The sequence below is a fragment of the Botryllus schlosseri genome, chromosome 12 (genome assembly GCF_051294905.1).
Source record: "Botryllus schlosseri isolate E-star chromosome 12, Bs_hap1, whole genome shotgun sequence".
In the NCBI taxonomy this organism is placed as follows: Eukaryota; Metazoa; Chordata; class Ascidiacea; order Stolidobranchia; family Styelidae; genus Botryllus; species Botryllus schlosseri.
In genome coordinates, this window is record NC_137247.1 from 4180839 (window position 1) to 4203269 (window position 22431).

A 22431-nucleotide genomic window follows, 5' to 3' on the forward strand; every position below is an offset into this window, starting at 1 on the left:
GGCATTATTATGGGAATTGTAAGGATTCTAAGGAATGCGTTACGAGATATTGGCCGCGTCACTGTGGACGAATTTTCTAAACCTTTATAATAAAATAACGGGCGTAGTCGATCGTGTTTGGCCCAATATATCCAGACAGTATTCTTGAACAAGTCATGGTGTGATTGTGAACGCAATGGATGGTAAAGATCTGGAAGAATTCGAGGAATCCTTGCCTGATGAGGATGCTATCGACATTGGCGATATAGATTTAGATGGAGAAGAGGTAAATTTTGTTTAAGCCGTGAACGTTTTTGCTCTGATCGTGAATCAGTGATAATATGCTGTTGCCTAGGGAGATTGCGAAGATGCGGACGCCTGGCACGCTGATCTTGAAGATGCAATGCTTGAGGGATTCGTTGATCATTCAATGATTAAGAGCCTTTGTCAGTCGAGAGTGCTGCCTGCTAAACACAGGTAGGCTGCCTCAGCGCCATACATTACTGTTCCGTGAGACAGAGACAGAGACAGTTTTTATTGAGCAAAAAATTACATTCAAAAACAAAATACATGTTGCAGCGATACGGTTCCTTAGGGACCATCTAGTCAGCTGCAGCGATGGAGTACAAAAATCGTCTTTTAATAGAGTCTCGCGTCAAGAATAAATTAAAAACAGGTAGAACAGTGGTAAGTTGGAACAACAACAGAGTAACAGGCAACAATAATAAAGAAGTAAACTAAAGAACGAAATGCAATGAAAACAAAAAATAAATAGAAGATGGATAGATGTACGGAGTTGTCAGTTCAAATTATGAAAAAGAAACAATTTGGCAACATAAGATTATCTAATCCAATATACGGCAATTACAATGCAAATCTAACTAACTTCAATATGACAAGAGTAAATGAGATTTAAATTCGCGACAAAAGGCTGAAAAAGACATTTCCCTCATGGCTAAAGGAATGTCATTCCATATTTTTGGTCCATGATATATGATTGATCTGCGGCACTTACTATTCGTCACACGAGATACAAATAATTTTTTTGAAGTCGAAGACCGAGTACGGTGTGTATGTACGACACTAGATGGCGTGAACATATCACTAAACAAACTTGGGAGATCACCTCGATCATACTTATACATCAATTTAGCAACCTCCAGAGTGCAAAGGTCCTTTACTTTCAAAATGTTCAGGGATTTATATTTGGGGGAGAGTCGTTCCCGTTCTTTCATACCACTGATGTATTTAATTGCCAAATTTTGAAGTACTTCGATTTTCGAATAGTACGTTTTGCAGCTAAGTCCCCAGAAGACTATGCCATAACTGAGCTGACTATGAAAGAGTGAGAAATATAAATTTCTAAGCACAGGTCTTGGGAGACTGTGTCTGAGACGAGAAAAAATCCCTACAACCCTGGAAAGTTTCGTAGTAATTTTATCGATATGGGATTTCCATGATAAATTATCGTCAATGTGAATTCCAAGGTACTTCACACAGGAGATGGGGTTCACATTTGTATTATTCAGATTCAAAAATGGAGAGAAGAATGTAACGGGACTAGGCTTTTGGTTAATGATTAGAATTTGTGTTTTAGACGGATTTATGAGTAGCTTGTTCGCATTCATCCAGGAACTTATTCGATGCATTTGAGTGTGAACTAATTCTTGCAAGATTGGAAGAGAGGAAGCCGAGATATACAAGCATGTGTCATCCGCAAAAAGTGTCGTGTGAAAAGGAGAGCATGCGATCAAGTCGTTCAAGTATATATTGAACAGTAACGGTCCAAGGACCGATCCTTGTGGGATGCCACAGGTAACTAACGATGAAGCAGACTTGACAGAAGATAGATCATCAACATATTGCATGCGGTTTGATAGATAAGATTTTATTAGATTGTGCTGAGAGCCTCTCACCCCATATCGAAATAGTTTATCGAGTAAAAAGCTGTGGTTTACTGTGTCAAAAGCTTTTTGAAGGTCCAGAAAAATACTACAGCCAATTTCATTTTTAGATATTGTTGAATAATATTGAAGAAGAAGGTTGAGTACTGCTTGGTTAGTATTGCAGTTGGTACGAAAGCCAAATTGGTTAGGGTACAGTAGAGGTTCAAAGTACTTATATAGACGTGTATGGATGAGCTTCTCAAACACTATAGCCATGCAAGATAAGATGGATATAGGCCTATAGTTAGACATATCACTTTTGTCTCCTTTTTTATAAACTGGAACCACCCTTGCAATTTTAAGTGAGTTAGGGAAAATTCCATTTTCTACACACTGATTGAAGAAGTGGCAGAGGTATGGTGTAATAGCTGGTGTTATTACTTTGAGCAGCTCAACTGGTAACTTATCGTAACCCTCTGCCTTCCCACCCTTCATATTTCTAATTATATCATGTATTTCTGGTTCATTGGCAGGCACCATGAACATGCTGTTAGCATTGCTCTGGAATGGAGGCAAGATGCATCTGTTGTGCGAATTTTTACACTTCAAAGCAAGATTTGGACCAATTGATGTAAAATATTTGTTGAAAGTGCATGCTATAGATGCAGGATCAGATATCACCAGCCCATTTTCATCGATAATTTGGGATGGTTTGGTTGATTTATGTGAGCAAGGATTGATGAGATTCTTTATCCCACGCCACATCTGTTTTTGATTTGAGCTATGTTGATTGAAATATTTGTGAAAGTATGATTTTTTTGCCTTGAATTTGATCTGGTTTAATTTATTTGCATATGTTTTATACTTGATTCGGTCTAATTCAATACCATTTGTGATCCATATACGATGAAGTTTATTCCTTTTCTTAATGGAGCGCAGAATACCTGGAGTGATCCAGGGTTTGAGATGTAACTTGCGTTGTCTACGTGTAAGGCGCTGGATAGGAATGTGTTTGTTGATTAGGTCAGTGATCTGAGATAGAAAGCTCTCAAACTGAGCATCAAGATTTTCTTTGGTGAGAGGCTGTAGATCATTACCAGGAAAATAGTCGAATGATTCAACTAATAATGAAGTCTTGGACTCCATTGTAGGTAGTCTTTTATAAACATAACTACTTTTAAATGGTGGAGATTTGGTAACAACATCGGCCAAAACTGGATAATGGTCTGTAAGATCATTCCGGATAACCAAAGGATGAATAGGGCACGCAGTTAGGTTGGTGTATATGTGATCAAGTAGTGTTGCAGAGTGATGAGTTACTCGAGTCGGTAAAGTGATAAGAGGAGCCGTACCGTGAGAGTTCAAAATATTCAAATGGTCAAGAGTTCCCGTTGTAGTAGATAGTAAGTTGATATTCAAGTCTCCGAGGATGAAAAAAGTTTTCATTTGAGAATTTAGTAATGACAATGTGCGGCTCAGTTCCGCAGAGAAATCTGAGAAGGAGTGACTTGGATGTCTATAGATAACACCAACTATGAAAGAGGGCGAATTGCCGATAGGATGAGCTATTTTGGCCCATATTTGCTCTACACCATGAACATCTAGGTCATAAGTATCTGTCAGCGAAACTGGATAAGTCGATTTTATGTAGAGGCCGACACCACCAGCATTTGTGGGGGATGGTGAATGATAGAAATCGAAACCATCAAGATTAAGATCAGGAGCATCTGTATTGGGTAACTTGGTTTCGGATATTCCTATAATAGATGGTGCATTATGCAGGCTATAAATCATGTCGCTAAGGTCATCAATATGACTAGCTAGAGATCTAAGATTGAGGTGCATTAGAGTAACTTTTTCACGGTGCCCTATGTCATCCAGTTTATGTGCAATGTCATCAATGTCGGAGGAGTAACACTCAAATACATTGCTGAAGTTAAATTTGGAAATGTCTAACATTTGATTAACACGAGGAGTAGCAATTACCGTATCATGTCGTGATGATGTAGAGGACATCTTTGAGAGTTATTTCTTGATAAAATGGACATCTGTACTGAAGTCACTTGATCTTCTGTAAGTCACTTTCATTGCATACTTGAAGAATCGATGCATCATCATTCTTTCTCACCAGAACTCTTCCAAACTTTGTCCAGAGGTATGAGTAGCCATGATCCCTTTTCAATTTCCTGGCATCGAAGAAGAGTTGGCGGTTCTTTTCAGTCAGGTTTTCAATAATGAAGACTTTGTCCATGTCAGGAATCCTTGGTGTGTCGGTCGAATTTTTTAGGTTATGGCGGCTTGAATAAACATTGTTTCGGATTTTTCTGGAGGAAAACTTGACTATTATTGGTGGAGGCTTGGATGAAGTCTCATCAGCACGAAATTTTCGATGTGAGTACGAAATGTCGGATTCGCTCAAGGTAATATTCAATTTGGATACGACTTCATTGATCAAGGAGTTAGTATCCTCTTTTTGAGTTGCTGCAATCCCATGAAATTCCAGTATATCCATTCTGCATTGACGATCCATTTCTTCCATTTTATTGGTTAGTTTTTCAATTACTGCAGATTGACTTTGTATCATTTCTTCGTGATCTTTGATGAGCTTTTTGTTATCTTTCAATGTTATTGAGTTGATTTCAATTCGCTTTTCGAATTCATCAAATTTATCGGTAATAAAGTTCTGACTTCTTTTTATTTCGTCCAGCTCTAATTTCAGATCTTTGATGGATGAATTGACTTCCAAAAGAGATTTTTGTAGATCAGGATTGGATAAATGGAAGTTTCCTTCTTTGCAAACTTCTTCAAGACAGTTCTTGATAATAGTTGGAAGTTCCGTACGAATTTGCTGCAGTACGCTCTGGTGTAGGGTACCGGTAGTCACACCAGAATTGTTGGCAGACTTCTGTTTGCTTCCATGTCCAGCAGAAGACCCAGTGGGCTTGTCACAGGACTTCATCATAGTATTTAACGTAGGACTAGTAGTGTTTTAGTTAAATCTTAATACAACCAAATACTCCAACGTGTTCAGTGATACGATTGTTGCTGTACAATGTTCTTTCCTATTCTCTACTAGGTGGTGATGTTTACAGCCAAAAATATTCGGGTTCATTTCAATTTGAGTGTATTATCCAATTTCTTGTCAATTCGTTCAAACAGGACAGCGGTATGGAAAATCTGCTTGAACACAGCAAGCCGTGGCGACCCGCTAAGTTGCTGGGACGGTAAACTCGACCTCCCCGAACAGGACACAATCCACCAAGCATGCGTCGATTCAGCTGCCAAAATGGAATCCGAAAGATCAGAAACTATAATCTCAGACATGGAATCCATCGTCACGTTCTACATGAAAAGCAGAGCCATTAAATTCGAGATTCAATGGCTCGATTTACTACAGCCGCTGTCGTCGTTTGGCGATTTGAACCGAGCTGATATTTACAATTGCTTCTACGCCATATTAACTCGATATGTTCCTAAGGATGACACATCAGACGCTCCTTATGATTTGTTTAGACATATCTTGATGTATCACGATCCAGAACTATGTTGTTTGCTGGATTCTAAAAAAATCTCAATGCGCGACTTCATGCGACCGTGGCTCGTCACTATGTTCGCGTCTAGATGTAAAAAAAAGGTGACCTTGTCTTTGTGGGATATATATTTTCAAGAAACGGACCCGTACTTCGGCATTTTTCTGGCGCTCGTAGTGACGGTCAATGCCAAAGAACAGATTATCTCCATGAAAAACGATACGAAAGAAGAAATTTTGAAGACTCTAACCGAGTTTCCGTCCGCGCTGGAAGTTGTGGATGTAGAGGATTTTTGTCAGTTGGCCATTTATTTTCGCAATAAAACGCCGCGCTCGGCTTTCCGACGGTACCAAACGTCCATTTTTGGAGGTATGCTGCTTAATTCGTCGAAAGGTGCCGCTAAAAGGGAAAGTGAGCTCGCGCAGTCGCTATGTCTGCAAGTCTCGACCGAAGACATATTTCGTTTAGAAGATTCCGACTTGGACTTTGAAAGGTATGTAGCCTACGTTAGTCACGGGTTACCGTGGGTCCGTTAATTACAGACTTGTATAAACACCCAATGTAGTTGGTCTGTGATCAACTACCTGGTGTTTTGAGTTCTCATTGCGGATTTAACAAAAACATGTCTCGCCATTTGGCATGAATCCTAATACAGGTGTTCTGTTGTGTGATGCTCCTGCAGTTATTGCTAACTCAAAGTCATCATTACTGATAGTGGCTAGCCAGGGCTAGGATTTTGGGGTCGAAACGCTTCCCATTTCAAACGCAACACCCCCCCTCTTCCCGAAATGTTGATTTGAATTACCTAGTTATCTGTGTTGCAGTTACGAATTTCTAAAGGTACTAATTCTAGTTGTGATTTTTGGAAACCCAATTGTTTGTACAAGGCTTTTACTATGTGGATTATCGACGTCAGTTCATGCATCTAAGTTGTTACAAGTTCATATTTTTGGCGTGCTACATTTGTAAATTCTAATTCAAAGCAATCAGCCATCTAATCTAGCGGTTCTCCTCAACCTTTTTGACCTCCCAGACGGGTAAAACTTGAAACAAATTTTGCGGACCAGTGAACCTTCAAAAATCAAAATTAACCCTAAATTTAACTGCGGTACATGTATTTGGCTCAAATGTAACGTCAGAAACATTTAATGCGCCTGTTCTGATATTACATCTTTATAACTCCCGAAGTCCTGTTAAAATCCACTCTGTTGTGATTGTTCAGTAGCCTTTGACAGAAATGCGATTTGATTGATATGATAGCAATTTCATGGCTATAAATAAAATACTTATGGAATACTGTCGATCTTATATGTGGCGTTTAGTTGGAAATATATGTACCATACCTCAATTTTTTGTATTTTTGAATAATTTCCGAATAGGAAAATTAAACCAATTAAACCTAGACTTCATGTGATATAGCTAATATGAAAGCTTATCTTTTACGTTACTGGTAAATAGCATGCAAGTAGTCCTACATTGTTTGTTTTTCATTCCTTTGGTCATATCTCATTGCGGGTCGCACAGTAAAACTTGCTTTAAAACTGGGTCGCAAACTGAAAAAGCACTTAGCGTTGGCACAGTAGCCTGGGTCGTCATTTACATTATCCTACATGCTTTTTGAAGTATGTTCTTTGGTATTGTATGATCGTGGGGATATTTGGTAGCATGTCTTTTTTGTAGCGAACCAAACGAGGTGCGATTCTTCCTGGTCGATTGCCGCCCGTCCGATTTCTACAACGAGGGACATTTGCAGTCGGCCCACCATTTGGACGCGACGCTGATGTTACGCGAACCGAAAGAATTTTCGATGGCGATCGAATCGCTTTTCGTGGCGCAAAAGCAAGCGATCGAAGCCGGGAATTTGGAAGTCGGGGAGCACATGTGCTTGATCGGTGGGTCGTTTTTGCATAGATTGGGTATGGAAACAGGTTTGCCGTCGACTTGGATCAGATACCAGGGACTGAGTAACCCAGGGGTGGGCAATTATTTTTCCCAGCGGGCCAAATGCCCCAAAATACAATGGCGGGCCAAGACTAAAGTTTATGTTCCGCGATGAGCAATTTTATTTCTAACTTGAAAGCAGTGAATAACATTGTTGACACGTGTTGCTTAGTGCAGTGGTTCTCAAACTGGGGGACGTGAAAGCATCTGAGGGGGGTGCAAAGCTGCGGTGAACGGAAACTTTTTTCCGCGCTTTCAGCGATTTACCTTCAATTCATAGTTAGTATGCGTATAGTCCTAATTCCATACTTGAGGATTATCTCATCGACAGTCATAACCTTCCATGCCATCAAACAATGCGTTGGGACTGCTAGCATTCTGGTCGCGTTATGTGATATGACGATAAGGGGGCGCAAAATTTTTCACTGTCATAAAAGGGTCTAAAAAAATAAACTGATCCAAAAAAACTGACTTGGATAGACTCGTAGATTTAGAGAGCTTCAATAGTAGAATTGAAAAATATATTCATGTTGGAATGAAACCAAATATGTTTGACTGACAGTCGCCTGTGACGTCGTATTTGGTGCTACAAGTGTTGATATTCAAAGTTCTTTTTGCTTGTACGCAAGACCAAAAAGGTTGAGAACCACTGTGCTATACAATGCAGTATGCAAATCGCTTTGAATTTAGTTTCGATTGACTATTCTATTATCCCTGTTCTATTTAAGTGAAATATTTAGTTTCTGATTCGAATAGATTGTGATTCGATCTTGCTTATCCGTAATGATGATTGACCAATGACCACGCTGTGCCATTTCGGAATATTACTGACTCTACAATCGAAGCAAAAATCTATTCGTTTTTCTGGAATACCTCTTGGTTATTTGCCAACTTATACCTCGTTGTTTTGCAGGTAGTGGCGATAAAGACGAAGACCAACACTTACACATGACCATCGCCTATCTGTTGAAGAATCAGCACTCGTACGTTAGCGTGTTGCAAGGGGGATTCGACGCAATTGTGTCTTACCTGACGGAAGCCAATGTTAAACTCGGTGACTGGTTGACGGGTAGATAATTGAAATTTTATTTTTGGTTTGACTTGGGTTTCAACCATGAACAGTGTTAATTTAGTCGTCAATATGGTTCAAATGGAAGCATCGAGCAATGTAGAATATTACTGCAGTGGCTACGGTCAAGCCAAATGCTTTAGTGTTCAGTAACTAAGTACTAATCTAATATATAGACCTACCTATTATTAATGTGAAAGCAATGCATTGATATTGTATCAATCAATTCGAAATGTTTCACTGAATTGTGATATACTGCATTTGGTGAATTTAGCGTCAGAAATGTAATAGCTATTAATATTATGAAAACAATGCATCAATAGGCTATGAAAACAATGCACCAATACTTTGTAACAATAAATTTGAATTGGTTCACTGGCAGCCACTGTGAATTGTGACATTACGACACTTGCTGAATTCAGCATTAGAGATGTAACCACCTACTATTATAACTATTTTATATTTTAAATTTTGAAAAGTATGTATCGATATTGTATTTAGATATTCGAGAAGGAATGTTTTACTGACTATGTGTGTGAATTGTGATGCACGGCACTTGGTGAATTTATCTCTCTGCACTTAGTACGTATGTATTGATGTATTGTGGATAGGGTTAGGGGGTGCGAGTAGGTTATGATTAGGTGTCGCCAATTTCACTTGTAATCGGGGCGTTAGATGCGGATTCTTTCCGTCTCAATTTCGCTGAAACTATTGCTTTCCTTGTCAGGCAACGTTCGACGTGTGAGAGAATTGAAGGAGAACCGTAATAACGCGCGTCTCTCGGATGAGCCGGACGGTCCGTCGTCAGGGTAGGTGCCGGCTTTGGTTTTCTGATACAATATAGATCTGGTCGCCGACTCAAAATGGGTCGCTTTTCAATATGCTTTACTAAGCGTTCTTCCGAAATCTCAAATCATATCGCGGGTCGCAAAATATTACCTCGCGGGCCGCGTGTTGGCGACCCCTGGTCCAGGTCCAGGATTGGCCATGGAATTCCAGTGTTGACATGAAAAAGTGAGATTAAGTATGCCTATAGGTCTGGACACAAATAAGAAAAAGAATGGATTCAAAGTGCGGATTTGAATTTCGAGTCTCAACTATCACGACGATCTGAAATATGCACCGTTTTTGACTACAAATACAGTATTGCCGAATTTGTTTTGAACACGTGTAGCCGTTTTGCGCATGTTTTGGAGATGATTCTTGAAAAAAAATTCTTGATCGCCAGAGCCGTGCAAATTCAGCGCTCTATAAATTTGACTCAGCCTGCTCGAATCTAACCATCAAAATTAATATTTGACTCGAATCATTGGCGGGTGTTTTCGCAGGTCTGAGAAAGGCGTGGTGGACGGCTTCATGAGAAGCTTGACCACTACGATCAAATCGAAATCGCAAGACATCAAAAGCAAAGTCTCCAAGCTGATGGACGGCGAGCAAGGTATTTAACAGACGTGACCGGTATTTCTACATTTTCAGGCTCGAGTACGTTTTGCTTACTTGTGTTACTTACTCGAGAAGTCGCGCTTTTAGGCAATCTTCACTCCTGCTAGGACTGTTTTTTAGGCAAAATTACTTTCTTTTTACACTTTGGACTTTGAATAGTAGAAGGTAGGATTGTGACTAAAGTCCAGGTCATTTTGTTCTCTGTTCAGTATTGAGTTCATTCCGGTTCAACCCACTTTTTCAACTCTGCTCGAGTGATATAGAATGGCTCGCATTCATAATATCGTAATTTTCCTCAATCCCATCATTTTCTGGCTCAATTTTCCAAGAATCAGTACTTATTGACGAAATACCAATCATGTGGTGACTTACAATTCTTCGAAGTTATCGAAATGTCTGTCTTGGTTGTCATAGTCTCGAGTCATATTACTTGGTTCGAGTCATTCACATCAACAGAATGGCAGTCTGAGATGAAATATTCTACAGTGCAAACTCATTTTAACTGTCAGCAGTCCGCTGATACCAACATATTGCTGTTTAGAGATGTTTTGTCGGGGTTTTGGAAAAAATTGTTTGCAAAAATTCATTTTCCCCTGTGATTTACATAACCGTTATTCCAGAATAACCTCAAGATGAGCTGCTAGATAGAAATGACAAGGCTGGACGTTATATGTTTTGTTGTATTTCTCAATTTTTGTGCAACGCATGTTGCATCATACCCAAAGGTGTCGTCGGAAGCACTGCGCTTTATTATTACATTCGCCACTAGACCACTACTTATCTCTTATCGCTTTGAATTAATAAAAGTTTTCTACATAAATGGTATGATGTTGTTTTCAAGAAAAGTCAATTTTTTGCTGTTCATCACTAGCCTACAGTTAATATTGGCACAAGGTAGATATCGGTTTCACAATGATTGAGTTAAATTTGAACTAAAACTTAAGTTGGGAGGGGGGGTCTGCGATGGTCCATAGGGGGTCCGCAAAGACAAAACGGTGGAAAACCACTGGTCTAGCTATTTCGGCTAAGTGCTTACTGCGATTATTCGAAAATATCGTTTGCTATTCAAGGCTATTGTCGATTTCAGGAATGATGGACTGGAACAGCGCGAAACCGTACCGCGGCACGCAGCCCATCTTCTCGATCGGCGGGGAGGAAGAACAGGGCCGGGGTGGATCTGACTCTGACCAACCCGGTACAAGCAAAGGTACTCTGCCGTGACTAATTGTCTGCAAGGGCTCTGTCGAATGATATCACCCGTGTTGATCTCTTGTTGCATAGTTCGTCAGCAATTTTTTTTATTTCAACGAAAGCTGAACCACAGGTCGTGAAATGTTTCTATGCCCTGGTTTTAATTTTGAACTAATTTTTGGTTTTCTTGAAAATACCTAAAGAGAACTGTATAGTGCGGAACGAGCCAAGCTTAGCGCAGGGACATTTGCCATTCTCGTGCTTATGAGGACGCACTCTTATTTCATATGAATTTAACTTGAATTTTTGTTGTATTCTTTCCAGTTCTGAATTGGTATTCATTCACTTTCCAAGTTTTTGCGAATTCAGCAATTCTAATTCAAACCGAATTTAGAAAAACTGGCAATTTTCTAATAGTCCGACCCTGGTGTGAAGTGATAGGACGGGTCTCCGGGAATTTTTGACTTGATGAACTTTTTGCAGATGGCAGCGAGGACAGCCAAGTCGAGTTGAAAACTTTGGAAGAATGGAAGAGTGTTTACGGAATCGCGAAAGTCTATCCGTGTTTTTTGGTAATTTCACTCTACGCTTTTTTATGCTTCCGAAATGGAGCTGCCTCTTCATTCGGCAGCTACCTCTCGTGTTTTAAATTGGCCGATTCCAGAGGCGATGGAAATGGTCTGTACTCATGTAAATTTGTGAACTTGTGGTTTTCCACAGGGTTGTAACCCAAGTCACAAGGCTCCGAGTCACAAGTCAATCTCACTTTTACAATTTTGACTCTAGTCGAGTAATTTTAAATTCACCACCGAGTCAAGTCCGAGTCCAAGGCTCGTATTCAGAAACACGTATCTATCTCAAACTCAAGTCGTGCTCGACGGAGCAAAGGCTGAGTCAAGCTCGATTCGAGAGATCGTTTGGTATTCGGGTAGGATTTCGAGCGTTGCTCGGTTTCGAGTCTTTACTCGATAGATTAGACAGCTTGATGACTGCTTGCAGACGTCTGCGGTTTTGTTAATTGCTCGCGATCTGGCAATCCGCGGGTTTGGATGTGATGTTGGTTGCCTAGTATTGCCTTCAATTACGGCAACACATTATATTAGAATTATACGCCGGATGTATAGACGAAATAACACCGCTCAATAACATGACTATTTGACATACTGTAGTAGCCAAAGCAAATATTTTCAAGTAATGAAACACCAGACTTCATCCTGAAGTTTTCAGGCATAAGCACAAGCTATTTATTGGATTACTGATGATGGGTATTGGTACCGCGTTGTTGATATTTTCGCTATACACAGGGACAGACGGTTTTATCAACTGTATTGCTGTGATCTAACATTGCGTACATTCGTAAAGCGCCAGGTCATCCACCATCGTGTAGTGCATTTGTACGCATCGCCGAGGATTCGGTTCTTGCTAGGATTGTAGACAACAGCTTGTGTGTGGTTTTTCAGTAACATTGATCCTTTTAACGCAGAGCGAACGTTTGTAGTTGTATAATTGTATATCTGACTCCAAGATATATTATTGACTCCCAGAAGGTTGCGTTTACAATTCGCTGCGTGTTTCTTCTTCCGTTCGACAGACCGGCGTAACCACGGCGTACGACCTGGTTGGCTGACGTACCACGAAGCCTGTCTATTGCACACGTATTCGATGGATCACACTGACGAATATATTTTGTTTCCGTCTCCCCGGCTTGTAACTTTATTGAATATCACGTACGGTTCAAAATGCAATATTAATTTCTCGCCATTAGCGAAGTACTTATAAATGTCTATCGACTTCCGAACCAGCTAATAATCATGAATGTATATCGACTTCCGAGTCAGCTAATAATCATGAATGTATACATCAATTTCTCTACGTGGTATTACACACGTATATCTCGAAATGAACCCAACGTCGTACGATTTCATATTTCTTTATCTACGTTCACACGACAAATTATACGACTCACAAAAGTATTATCAGGTTTCAGTTCAGGGAACAATATAGTTCGTTAAAATCCTCTATTCGTTTCTACATATCCTGATGCTACGTTTTATATCAAGTGAAAAAACAGAGGGTTATGAGGAATTAACCGATTTTGCGAATCCATCGGAAACCTTTCTGATGAAAATGTCCGCAGATTTGGGAAGCCAACGATGAAGCCATACGGCGCTAGAACATGATTTCCTTCTTATAACGGTGCTGTATATTACAATTGAAATTGTGAATTCAGGCACCAAACATGCTCACAGCGCAATTTCCGCAATATATTCAGGGCCATACCATAAAAAAGGAATGAGTAGGGCCTTGAGTCTGCATACGGCTTGACTCGGAAAACGCTTGCTCAAACGCCGCATTTCGAGATCGACTCCAACCTCAGATCGTCATTGAATACCATAACCACAAAAGTAGAACTCGAAAGAGCGCCAAGTTCGACTCAAGTCGAACTCAAACTCGTTCTCTCGCTTCGCTTTCTGAATACCGATTCTTACGCAATGTTGACGCAAAATGAGTTTGAGCACTGAGTAAGGTTTCTTGAATACGGGCCCAAGTTAGCGGCCAGAGGGTCGAGTCCGAGTCATGGTATTGTGGCTCGAGTCCAAGTCATTGTGTTGACTGTTCAGTTTCCAGTTGAAGTCTTGTTTAACCCGCTTTTTATAACTCTGTTTGGTGATATCGAATGGTTCGCATGTATAATATACTAGTTTTCCTCACTTTTTTAGCTGTTTCTTTTAAATGCCAATAGTGTGGTTACTGTACTATTCTTCGAAATTACAACGAAATGTCGGTCTTGGCCGTCTGAGTCATGTGACTTGGTTAGAGTCAATACGCAAATTGTCCACAGTCGAGTTGAGTCATTTCTGTATTTTGAGAAAATGACTCTCGAGTCGTCACAGCCCTGGATTTCTTGTCATTTATAAGTAGAGATGCGCAGTGTGTCTAACACAAAATGACAAATACCACTAAAATGGTTGCAATTTTCAAAAGTAAATTCAGTTACTGTGACACGGAGGCTATTTCGAGCGGTTTTCATGGTAATTTCAATTATGAAAGCGGTGCAAGCATATAGGAAAACCTCTTTCTACTTTAAAATCATAACTTGCGTGCGCAAAGATCAAGAAAGTCAACTTGCGAAAGGAGAGAACTGAAAAGCGCATACTAGTAGTTGCTCACGATTACCCCTGACGAGTGTCAGCCAAACAGATCTATGCATTTGTGATACGATTGTTGATATACAATGTTCTTTCCAATTCTCTACTAGTTGCTGACGATTACCCATGACGAGTGTCAGCCGAAAATATTCGGGTTCATTTCAATATGAATATATTATTCAATTGTTTATTTCAATACGAATATTGCTCATTATTGTTTTGAAGCTCTTTACCTTCAAGAGTCTCATCACATAGTTGGGAATATTGAGGAAGAGGAGTATTTTGTATCGTCGGTTAACTATATAATCAACTATAATGGGCATACTGAGCCAATCAATATTATCCAGTTGCATACCGACGATGTATACCTGTAGTCTCTTAAAATACAAATATCCCGTCTTGTAGGTGCTGGCCAACGGTAAACGTCCGGAAGTATGCATCGCTATCAGAGGCGACGAATTGATATGCTTGCGCGAGAGCAAGAGACACAAAAAGTACGCGATCGTGTCGGCACATCCGCTATCGACCGTGTCTAAGATTACCTCGAAAAAGAGCTGCTCGGAGATGATCGCGTTTCGGTTCCAGCAAGACGGAGAAAACGAGACCGCGGAAAGGTACGTTTAAGCTTGTGTGGTGTTTGTTCAGCGATATCACTATGCCGTATGTATGGCTGGGCAAAGCCCTGATTAATAACCAAAGTACCAAGCTGTCTGAGCAGCCTGTATTTTTCTCCTCTAAGGTACCTCATACCGGACGCGGGCGTTGTGATGAAACAGATCAAGCGGGAAATCATGAGAGTCTTGGAAGAAAAAGATGAATAACTGTTTTTTCATATTTTTCTTGGTAATTGTGCATTATACGTGTAGTGGGTCAACAGACTGAAATATATATTTATAGAATCGGTCACGAGTTCGACTTGACGAGGTCGTGTGGTGCCAGGGAAATTTGGGAGCGAATAGAGCTCTAGTAAGGCTTGTTGACATGTGAATGGCCAGGACAGTGTAGGTGATTTTTACCGTTGCGACAAGTAGCAATACATGTTGTGTATGATAGTTTGATGTGTTATTCGTTGAACTTCCTCGGGATGTTAGATTACACTTCGCCATTCACGGCCTAACGCCAATTTCTAGTGTTCTGGGACGAATGGAATTGTATCTATATGTAAGTATCCGACGTAACACACCATGGACTTTCATGCAGACGCAGAGACGACGCTCGTTTACGGTTATTACTCCACGACGTATTACCTAGGGTTACCATATTTTGGAATCGGGAAAGGAGGACACTTTTTCAAAATTTTGAAACCCAGAATTCCGAAGAAAAATCTACAGAAAATAGTAATTTTTTCTCACTTCGTGGTCGGTTGACTAAAAAAAGGTAAACTTTTTCGCACAGCGCCCAAAATACACTTTTACTTCGGTGCTGATTTACGGTATCTCACTCTATTTCCGCGCTGATTGGCCGTCCTCTGAGGACATTTTCAAAAACCTGAAACAGGAGGACAAATGCTCGTAAAGGAGGACGCGTATGGTAACCCTAGTATTACCATGAAGGTACTATCGAATATATGATTTCTTATGAATATTTTTCGTGCTAGCCACCATGAAATCTCGCCTTCGTTTTCTTGGGATTGGATTATGTCGCCGTTGTACACGTCTACGATTCCTTCATCGAACTCCGTGCTTGATTGAGTCACAAAATGACTTCGATAACAGAGTGTATAAGTATATTCCGATATAGACTCCTGGCGGCCTTCAAGTTGGGCATGGGCAATTGGGCATTCACCTAGTTTAGCCTGACCCTAACGTGCGTATTAGGCCGTAACATATGTGTACCTCCAACTGGTCTGGTCAAAATCCCGTTGTTTCAACCCTTTTAGGAAATGCACAACCAGGAAAGGGATAGCTGCGTGCACATAGTTAATGACCATAACGGGCAAACGTAAAGCAAAACTGTAGTGGTAGCTCTATGGCGCCACTAGGGTGTGACGACATCGCAGGTGCTTCGGTGCTTGGTCGTCACTGAATACATGGCTGCTTGAGGACTCACGTCTCGTATATTAGACAGACCGTCAGTCACGCTACTACAAAAACAATGCACAAAAATAGAAATTGGAACAGCTCCAGGGATGAACAGAAGAATCTCGTTGCTCAAAAGATTTGAACTCTGCTGTTGAGACCGTCCCAGACCGCGATTCCTCCGTCTGACAAAAGGCAAACTCCTGTCGGGCACCACATCTCTCCCGGCTTAAAACCAAAGCTGCCAAAGCAAGACACAAATTCTCCGTCTCTCGTGAAAACCTGGACCCGGTGGTTATGACTGTCTACGACGATAATATTGCCGTGATCATCTGTGGCGATGCCTGCCGGATTCATGAACTGACTCTCCTTCGTTCCTGTCCATCCGAAGTAGAAAAGATGGCGGCCGTACTCGTCGAAAACATTAACTGCGGGACTGACTGGACCGAACATGTAACTGTAATTGCTGACGACCACCTGAGAAAAGATGAATAAAAATGCGAGTTTATATGGAACTGGCGAGTCACCTACTCTGCCGTTCGGAGTCACGGAAAGATATTTCGGTATAAAGAAAGGGACGTTTCCCTCTGGTCTGAACTGCCGAACGAACTTTCCGTCCTCCGAGAAAACCTGAACTCGGTGATTGAGTCTGTCACAAACGTAAATCAGCCCCTTTTCGTCCATTGCAACTCCATGAGGAACGTTCAGCTTTCCATCTCCTGAACAAAACCAAGATCGACGTCATTATCACCGACCAATGTGACATCAATAAATCAATGGGTTAAATCATATTTTTATCTGAACAAGACACACACAATGTACAATGCGATGCAATGAACAGCTAAGGTGGATGTCGAACGACCAGTTGCGGTTGCAGCTGCGGTCTCTTAAACTGCATGACACGATGGCACCCACCTGGGAGTGCCCGATGTCACATATCCTTTTTCAATGTTATAGTCTAGACCAGGGGTGGGCAATTATTTTCCTCCGCGGGCCAAATGAGAAGTAGAAAATACGTTGGTTGGCCGAGTGAAATTTTTTAGCTATATTCTCCAGCGTATTTTAATTTTATTTCTAAATTACATTGTTAATATAAGCTGCTCAGTGAATGTGTTCAGGTCAGGTAACGAGAAGGGGACGGTAAATTAAAAATATATATATTTACCGTCAGGATTCGAAATAATGTTAACCATGATACCTTTCAACTCTTTATACCCCTATCCACGTTCCTCTATTAAGATTCTAACTTTCAAACTTTTTTAGGCACGCCTCCCTTTATGATAGTGAAAATTTCGTGCCCCTTAACACTTTTTTAAATTTAGTGATATCATGATATCAGAATGCTAGCAATCCCAACGGATAGTTTGATCACATGGAAGTTTATGGCTGTTGATGACTTAATTCTGAAATATCAAAGTCGGACAATTACACAGAGCAATATAACTGCGCAAGCTGGGGATAAATCGCGCGAAGCGCGAAAAAAAGTCCTTAAACTTCGGCTTCGCGCCTACAACTGATGCTTTCATGACCCCCCCTCCAGTTCGACAAGCCCTGCACTGAATTGTATATGCAATAGAGTACGAAGCTTATTTTCTTGATTGCTGCCATTTGATTGATGTCATTTCGAGTCATTGCACATTTTGACTGGAGTCAAGTCAGGTCAATCGATTTTCGAAGGTGACTCGAGTCAAGTTAAGTCACTTGATTTTTGGAGGTGAATCGTTTCAAGTCGAGTCAAGTCAAGTCAAGTCAAGTCACGAGTCAAGTCACATTTCAAGTCAAGTTGCCTTTTCGAAGTATGAGGCATACTACGTCATGACATTTTTGCTAGACGTCTGAAATAAAAATTGACTGGTTATTGATTTTGCACCGATGAACGAATATAGAGTTAAATATACGCGCAAGAGGGCGTTGGATCGCTCACATATTCGTAGAACCGCTAAACTACATAAGTATAGTTGCATAGCCTCAGTTTATAGTTAACGGCCAAAATATAGAACGAGAAACGAATTGATTAGATGCAATACATTACCGATTTACAAATTGATATGATACAATTCGAGCCTGCGCCAACGGTTGAGGACGATATAAACTATATTCGAATTCAATTTCACTAAAACAAGAGGTTTGGTTGAGGTAAGAATGGACAACAGAAATATACATTTTGCTATTTAATTACTTTACCACACTAGTTTACGACAGCGTAAGCTGTAAGCTTCGATCACTTCGTTTGCGGTCAATATATTTGTGAGAGTACAATGCAGGCTCAGTGAAATGAATGATTGGTTAAACCAGCGTTTCGCGAACAATCCGAACATATGCAAGATACAGTGATTTTTATCGAAACCGATTATACTTGATGACTTGAAATTGACTCGTGAATTTTGCTCCGAGTCACGAGTCAATCCACATTTCTGATGTGCCGAGTCAAGTCAAGTCAAGTCATTTTAGCTAAGTGACTCGAGTCAAGTCAAGTCACACGAAAAAGGTGACTCGAGTCATCCCAACACTGCCTTGATGTTGAGCGAAGCTTGCAGTTTTTCTGAACTCTGCCCTCCATTGACCGAGTGTTTCGTGTCTTTTTTTATCATAAGACCGACATTAATTAAAATCCGTAATCTCGGCAACATGCTCTGCAAACACTAGAAGAGAGGTCGTAGGCTACCCCTGATACCAACAAACAAATATTTAGTCCTTCGAAGTCTAAACCTTCTTTGAATGTCAGTTTGCGGGTTTCTTTTTTGGCATGCTCGTTAATCCATTATGGGCGATAGATATAATGAGTCATATATAGTAATCGCGAGCACTGATTGACTTGTTTTACGAATTAGGGATTTGGAAACGTATCACGTAACAATTTGAAACACATGCCGTAAAACTACAGGAAAAGAGTCATTTCTTGTAACTCCAATTGCTACTCGTATTTTGCCATATTGCCTTTATTTGGAATTTGGATTACGCATGCGAGGTAGCCTACGTATAGGCAGCGTAATCGTGGCATATTAATGAACAGGCTTCAGAATAAACGAATGTCCTGTTAAGTTGATACAGCCTACGGTTTAGTCATTCAAAAAGCATGTTTTATGTCTTGAATTCCGAGCAACACTTCGCGGGCCGCACAGAATGGCTTCGCGGGTCGCATGTGGCCCGCGGGCCGCAGTTTGCCCAGGTCTGGTCTAGACTACAATTTCGCGACTCTTTCTTTCTCTTTCCATTCTTTGTAGGTGCGCTCTTTCATAATTTTTTTCTAGACTTTTTTTGTCGCCCTAAGAACAGCGACGCGGGCGAAGAGGAGCCCAGAAAAACTTCCGAATTGGGATCCAACCTCGACCGCCTGGTCGATAGGCGCTTATATTGTCACCACTATGCTATCTCCACCGCAAATCACGCAACTGCACCTGATCCTCTGCTGCCGAACGTCCGAACGAACCTCCCGTGTTCGTCGAATATTTCGATTCTGTTATTACCACCGTCCGAGGCGACAATCCACCCCTTTGACGTCACACACACGTCACACACGCCATTGAATTGACCATCTGATTTTCCTTCGCTTCCGAAGACTCCCTTCACTTGTCCGTTGACGTCGAAGATCTTGAAACACGAATGATGTAGCGAGGACGCGACTTATTAAACAAAATCCACAAACCTGAATCCGACAATTGTTCCAATCTGCGACTACGATTTCGTCAGCGGTCGTTGAGGAAATGCCACATGGGGACTTCATCTGCCCTAAGTCATTGCCTCCCGTCCCGAAGCACCTATGCGAACGATTTTTTTCAACGATTTTCATGCCAGCACTCAACCACAGTCATAAACACGCTTGACTTGATCATGAAACTAAACTTTTTTACTTTTCCTTTGTTCCTATATCGTAGATAGACGTTTGCCAACAGCATATTACACCGTAGGGTTGCAGCTGCGACACCCTTTTGACCAACGTTACTCTATGACTGCAATGTGGGTGGCGAATAGCGCATAATGATATGTGATGGGAACGACCGAGTCGACCTCACAATCTCTACTTAGGTGTCGGATGCTAGCCTATTTATCTTTAGGCTCCTTGTCGTCATCTGATCCGGATAAGAGTTGTGTTTCTAAAGTCTCGAACAATAGTGGATCATAGTATAAAATCACGAATCGTAAGAATATCGGCCTGTTGTAAAAGAGCCATTGATCTCGAGTACAGTCGAAACGCCATGAAAAGAAAAATGACTCTGAATACAATGATAAAATGGCTTCCCTTACTAAAATGTAATGGGGTACTGGCGATTCACAATAACAAGCTGAACAAAGACGTAAAACTCGGTATTCGACTGAGGGAATGGAATGCTCCGTAGTAGCTTCGTGCGGCACCGAAACCGTCGACACGGACACCGCCATACCGTTTCCTGAAATTAATCCTTTTCTTATTACTTGCATGTTACTTGCTAGAAATCGGCTTTCGGCCGAGAATGCTGCCCGTAATCTCACAGCCTGATGAAGTACACCAGTTAATTTATTCACAAATCTAATCTATAAATCTGACTAGAATCTATAAACTACATTGTATCAACCATAAATCAAACTATAAGCAGTAGGCACTATAGAGAGAGAGAGAGAGAGAGATATGATATTCTTTTTCGCCTGCACCATCGGGATGCTTTGACGACGGAGTTGCGATACGGCCCCATTAGGTCGTCTAGTCTGCCCCCCGTTTTTATTTTTATTTTCTCATCTATGCTATCCGTGATTGCTGAGCGCCTAGCAGGATAGCTGCAGGTTACCAATTTTCGAGTCTTTGGTCTTACCCGGCCGGGAATCGAACCCACGACCTACCGATCGAGAAGCCGGACGTATAACCATTACACTATCCCGCTCGGTATAGGAATTATATTCTGGCCTTCCTCATTGTAACAAATCTTATAAGGGAGCAGACTTGGACAACTATAGATAATTCTAGTTGTCTAATTTCACTACATCAGAGCGAAATGCCAATAATCTAATTCTAATCTAATTTGTGAAATGATCCTATGCTCTAATTCTAATTCTAATCTAATTTGTTAAATGCTTTTATGCCATAATTTTAATTCTGATCTAATTTATTGTTTTCCTAAAAATGCCTCAAATTTGTCCGCGGCATTTTGGAGCGAGTCAACAAGAATACCACTTTTGCGCCGGGAAATCCAATGTTAAGCCGCCATCGCTTCACATACACCGTACCGCACAGTCATAGTGGTCGTTGTCATGCAGGAGAACTTTACAGTGTCGGGTGGCCGACTCAAAACGTGTCGCGGGCCACTTTTTGTGGAGGCCGCGGCCCTCAAAAATGCAATATCGAGACAAATAGGCCACACAGTAGAGCAACCACGTTTTTAAAACTTTACGTTAGCACATCGCTGTGCTCAATAACATGGGCGATTGGCACGGTTACCACAAAAGAAGTCATATTTTACTTTATTTGGAACTATATGATCTGCTCACGATACCTGACAGGCTCTTCAGCGACAAATGAATTGATATTTGGGATAGCCATACATGTTACTAGCTGAAAGACTATCTCATCCTGAAGCTGCAGCTTGTGGGAAAGCCCTTGGTCGTATTCTATCTGCCTCGGACTTGGCAAGATCTGGGCCATTGCACGTCAAGACAAGACAATATGCCTAATGCTCATATCAGCTGCCTCTCCATCGATGCATTGCGGTCGCCATCGCCGAAGCCATTTCGGCTAGTGAGGAACAGTGTTGTTGGGAACAGGCGAATAGCTAATTTTGAAAAATAATAATTTGAAACTGAACACAATTTCGGCATTTCAAAATGCTTTTGGTCTACTCTGCGTTCTTTCAAAATGATAAATCAGATCAGATCGCCGACCGCATGTGGTTCGCATGTTGGTAAGTTTCTGTATAGTGCATAAGGAGCCAAGCTTGTTGTACAGACGTCAACTATTCTCTTGCTTATGGGAATGCGCTGGGATTTGAAATGAACCGAACTTGATTTCTGCTGTAATTATTACTCATTCAAAATATCATTCAATATCCAAGTTTTTGCAAATTTAGTAATTCTATTTCTAATCTAATTTGGAAAAAGCAGCGAAAACCTAATTCTAATTCTAATCTAGTTTGGAAAATTTCTTTAGGTCTCATCTTAATTCTATTCTAATTTGGAACAAACTGTGCTGCTCTAATTCTAATTCTAATCTAATTTGCAAATGCTGAAAATTTTCTAGTTGTCCAAGTCTGTATGGGA

General features: G+C 40.8%; 2 protein-coding genes across 2 annotated transcripts; one reads left to right on the forward strand and one right to left on the reverse strand.

Annotated features, from left to right (window-relative positions):
* The first annotated feature begins 11 nt into the window (after positions 1–11).
* Positions 12–15090, forward strand: LOC145452927 (TBC1 domain family member 23-like). Its single transcript, XM_080331059.1, has 11 exons — positions 12–265; positions 335–456; positions 5025–5888; positions 7076–7287; positions 8250–8405; positions 9133–9214; positions 9734–9843; positions 10936–11055; positions 11523–11611; positions 14594–14802; positions 14928–15090. The coding sequence occupies exons 1-11, from the start codon at positions 176–178 to the stop codon at positions 15007–15009; spliced, it is 2136 nt and encodes a 711-aa protein (XP_080187185.1). The 5' UTR covers positions 12–175; the 3' UTR covers positions 15010–15090.
* LOC145452932 (uncharacterized) lies at positions 14654–20208 on the reverse strand. The gene is made up of 5 exons (XM_080331064.1): positions 20050–20208; positions 19853–19964; positions 19605–19797; positions 16738–16925; positions 14654–16683 (listed from the first exon to the last, which is right to left on the reverse strand). The coding sequence occupies exons 1-5, from the start codon at positions 20100–20102 to the stop codon at positions 16339–16341; spliced, it is 891 nt and encodes a 296-aa protein (XP_080187190.1). The 5' UTR covers positions 20103–20208; the 3' UTR covers positions 14654–16338.
* Positions 20209–22431: the final 2223 nt, after the last annotated feature.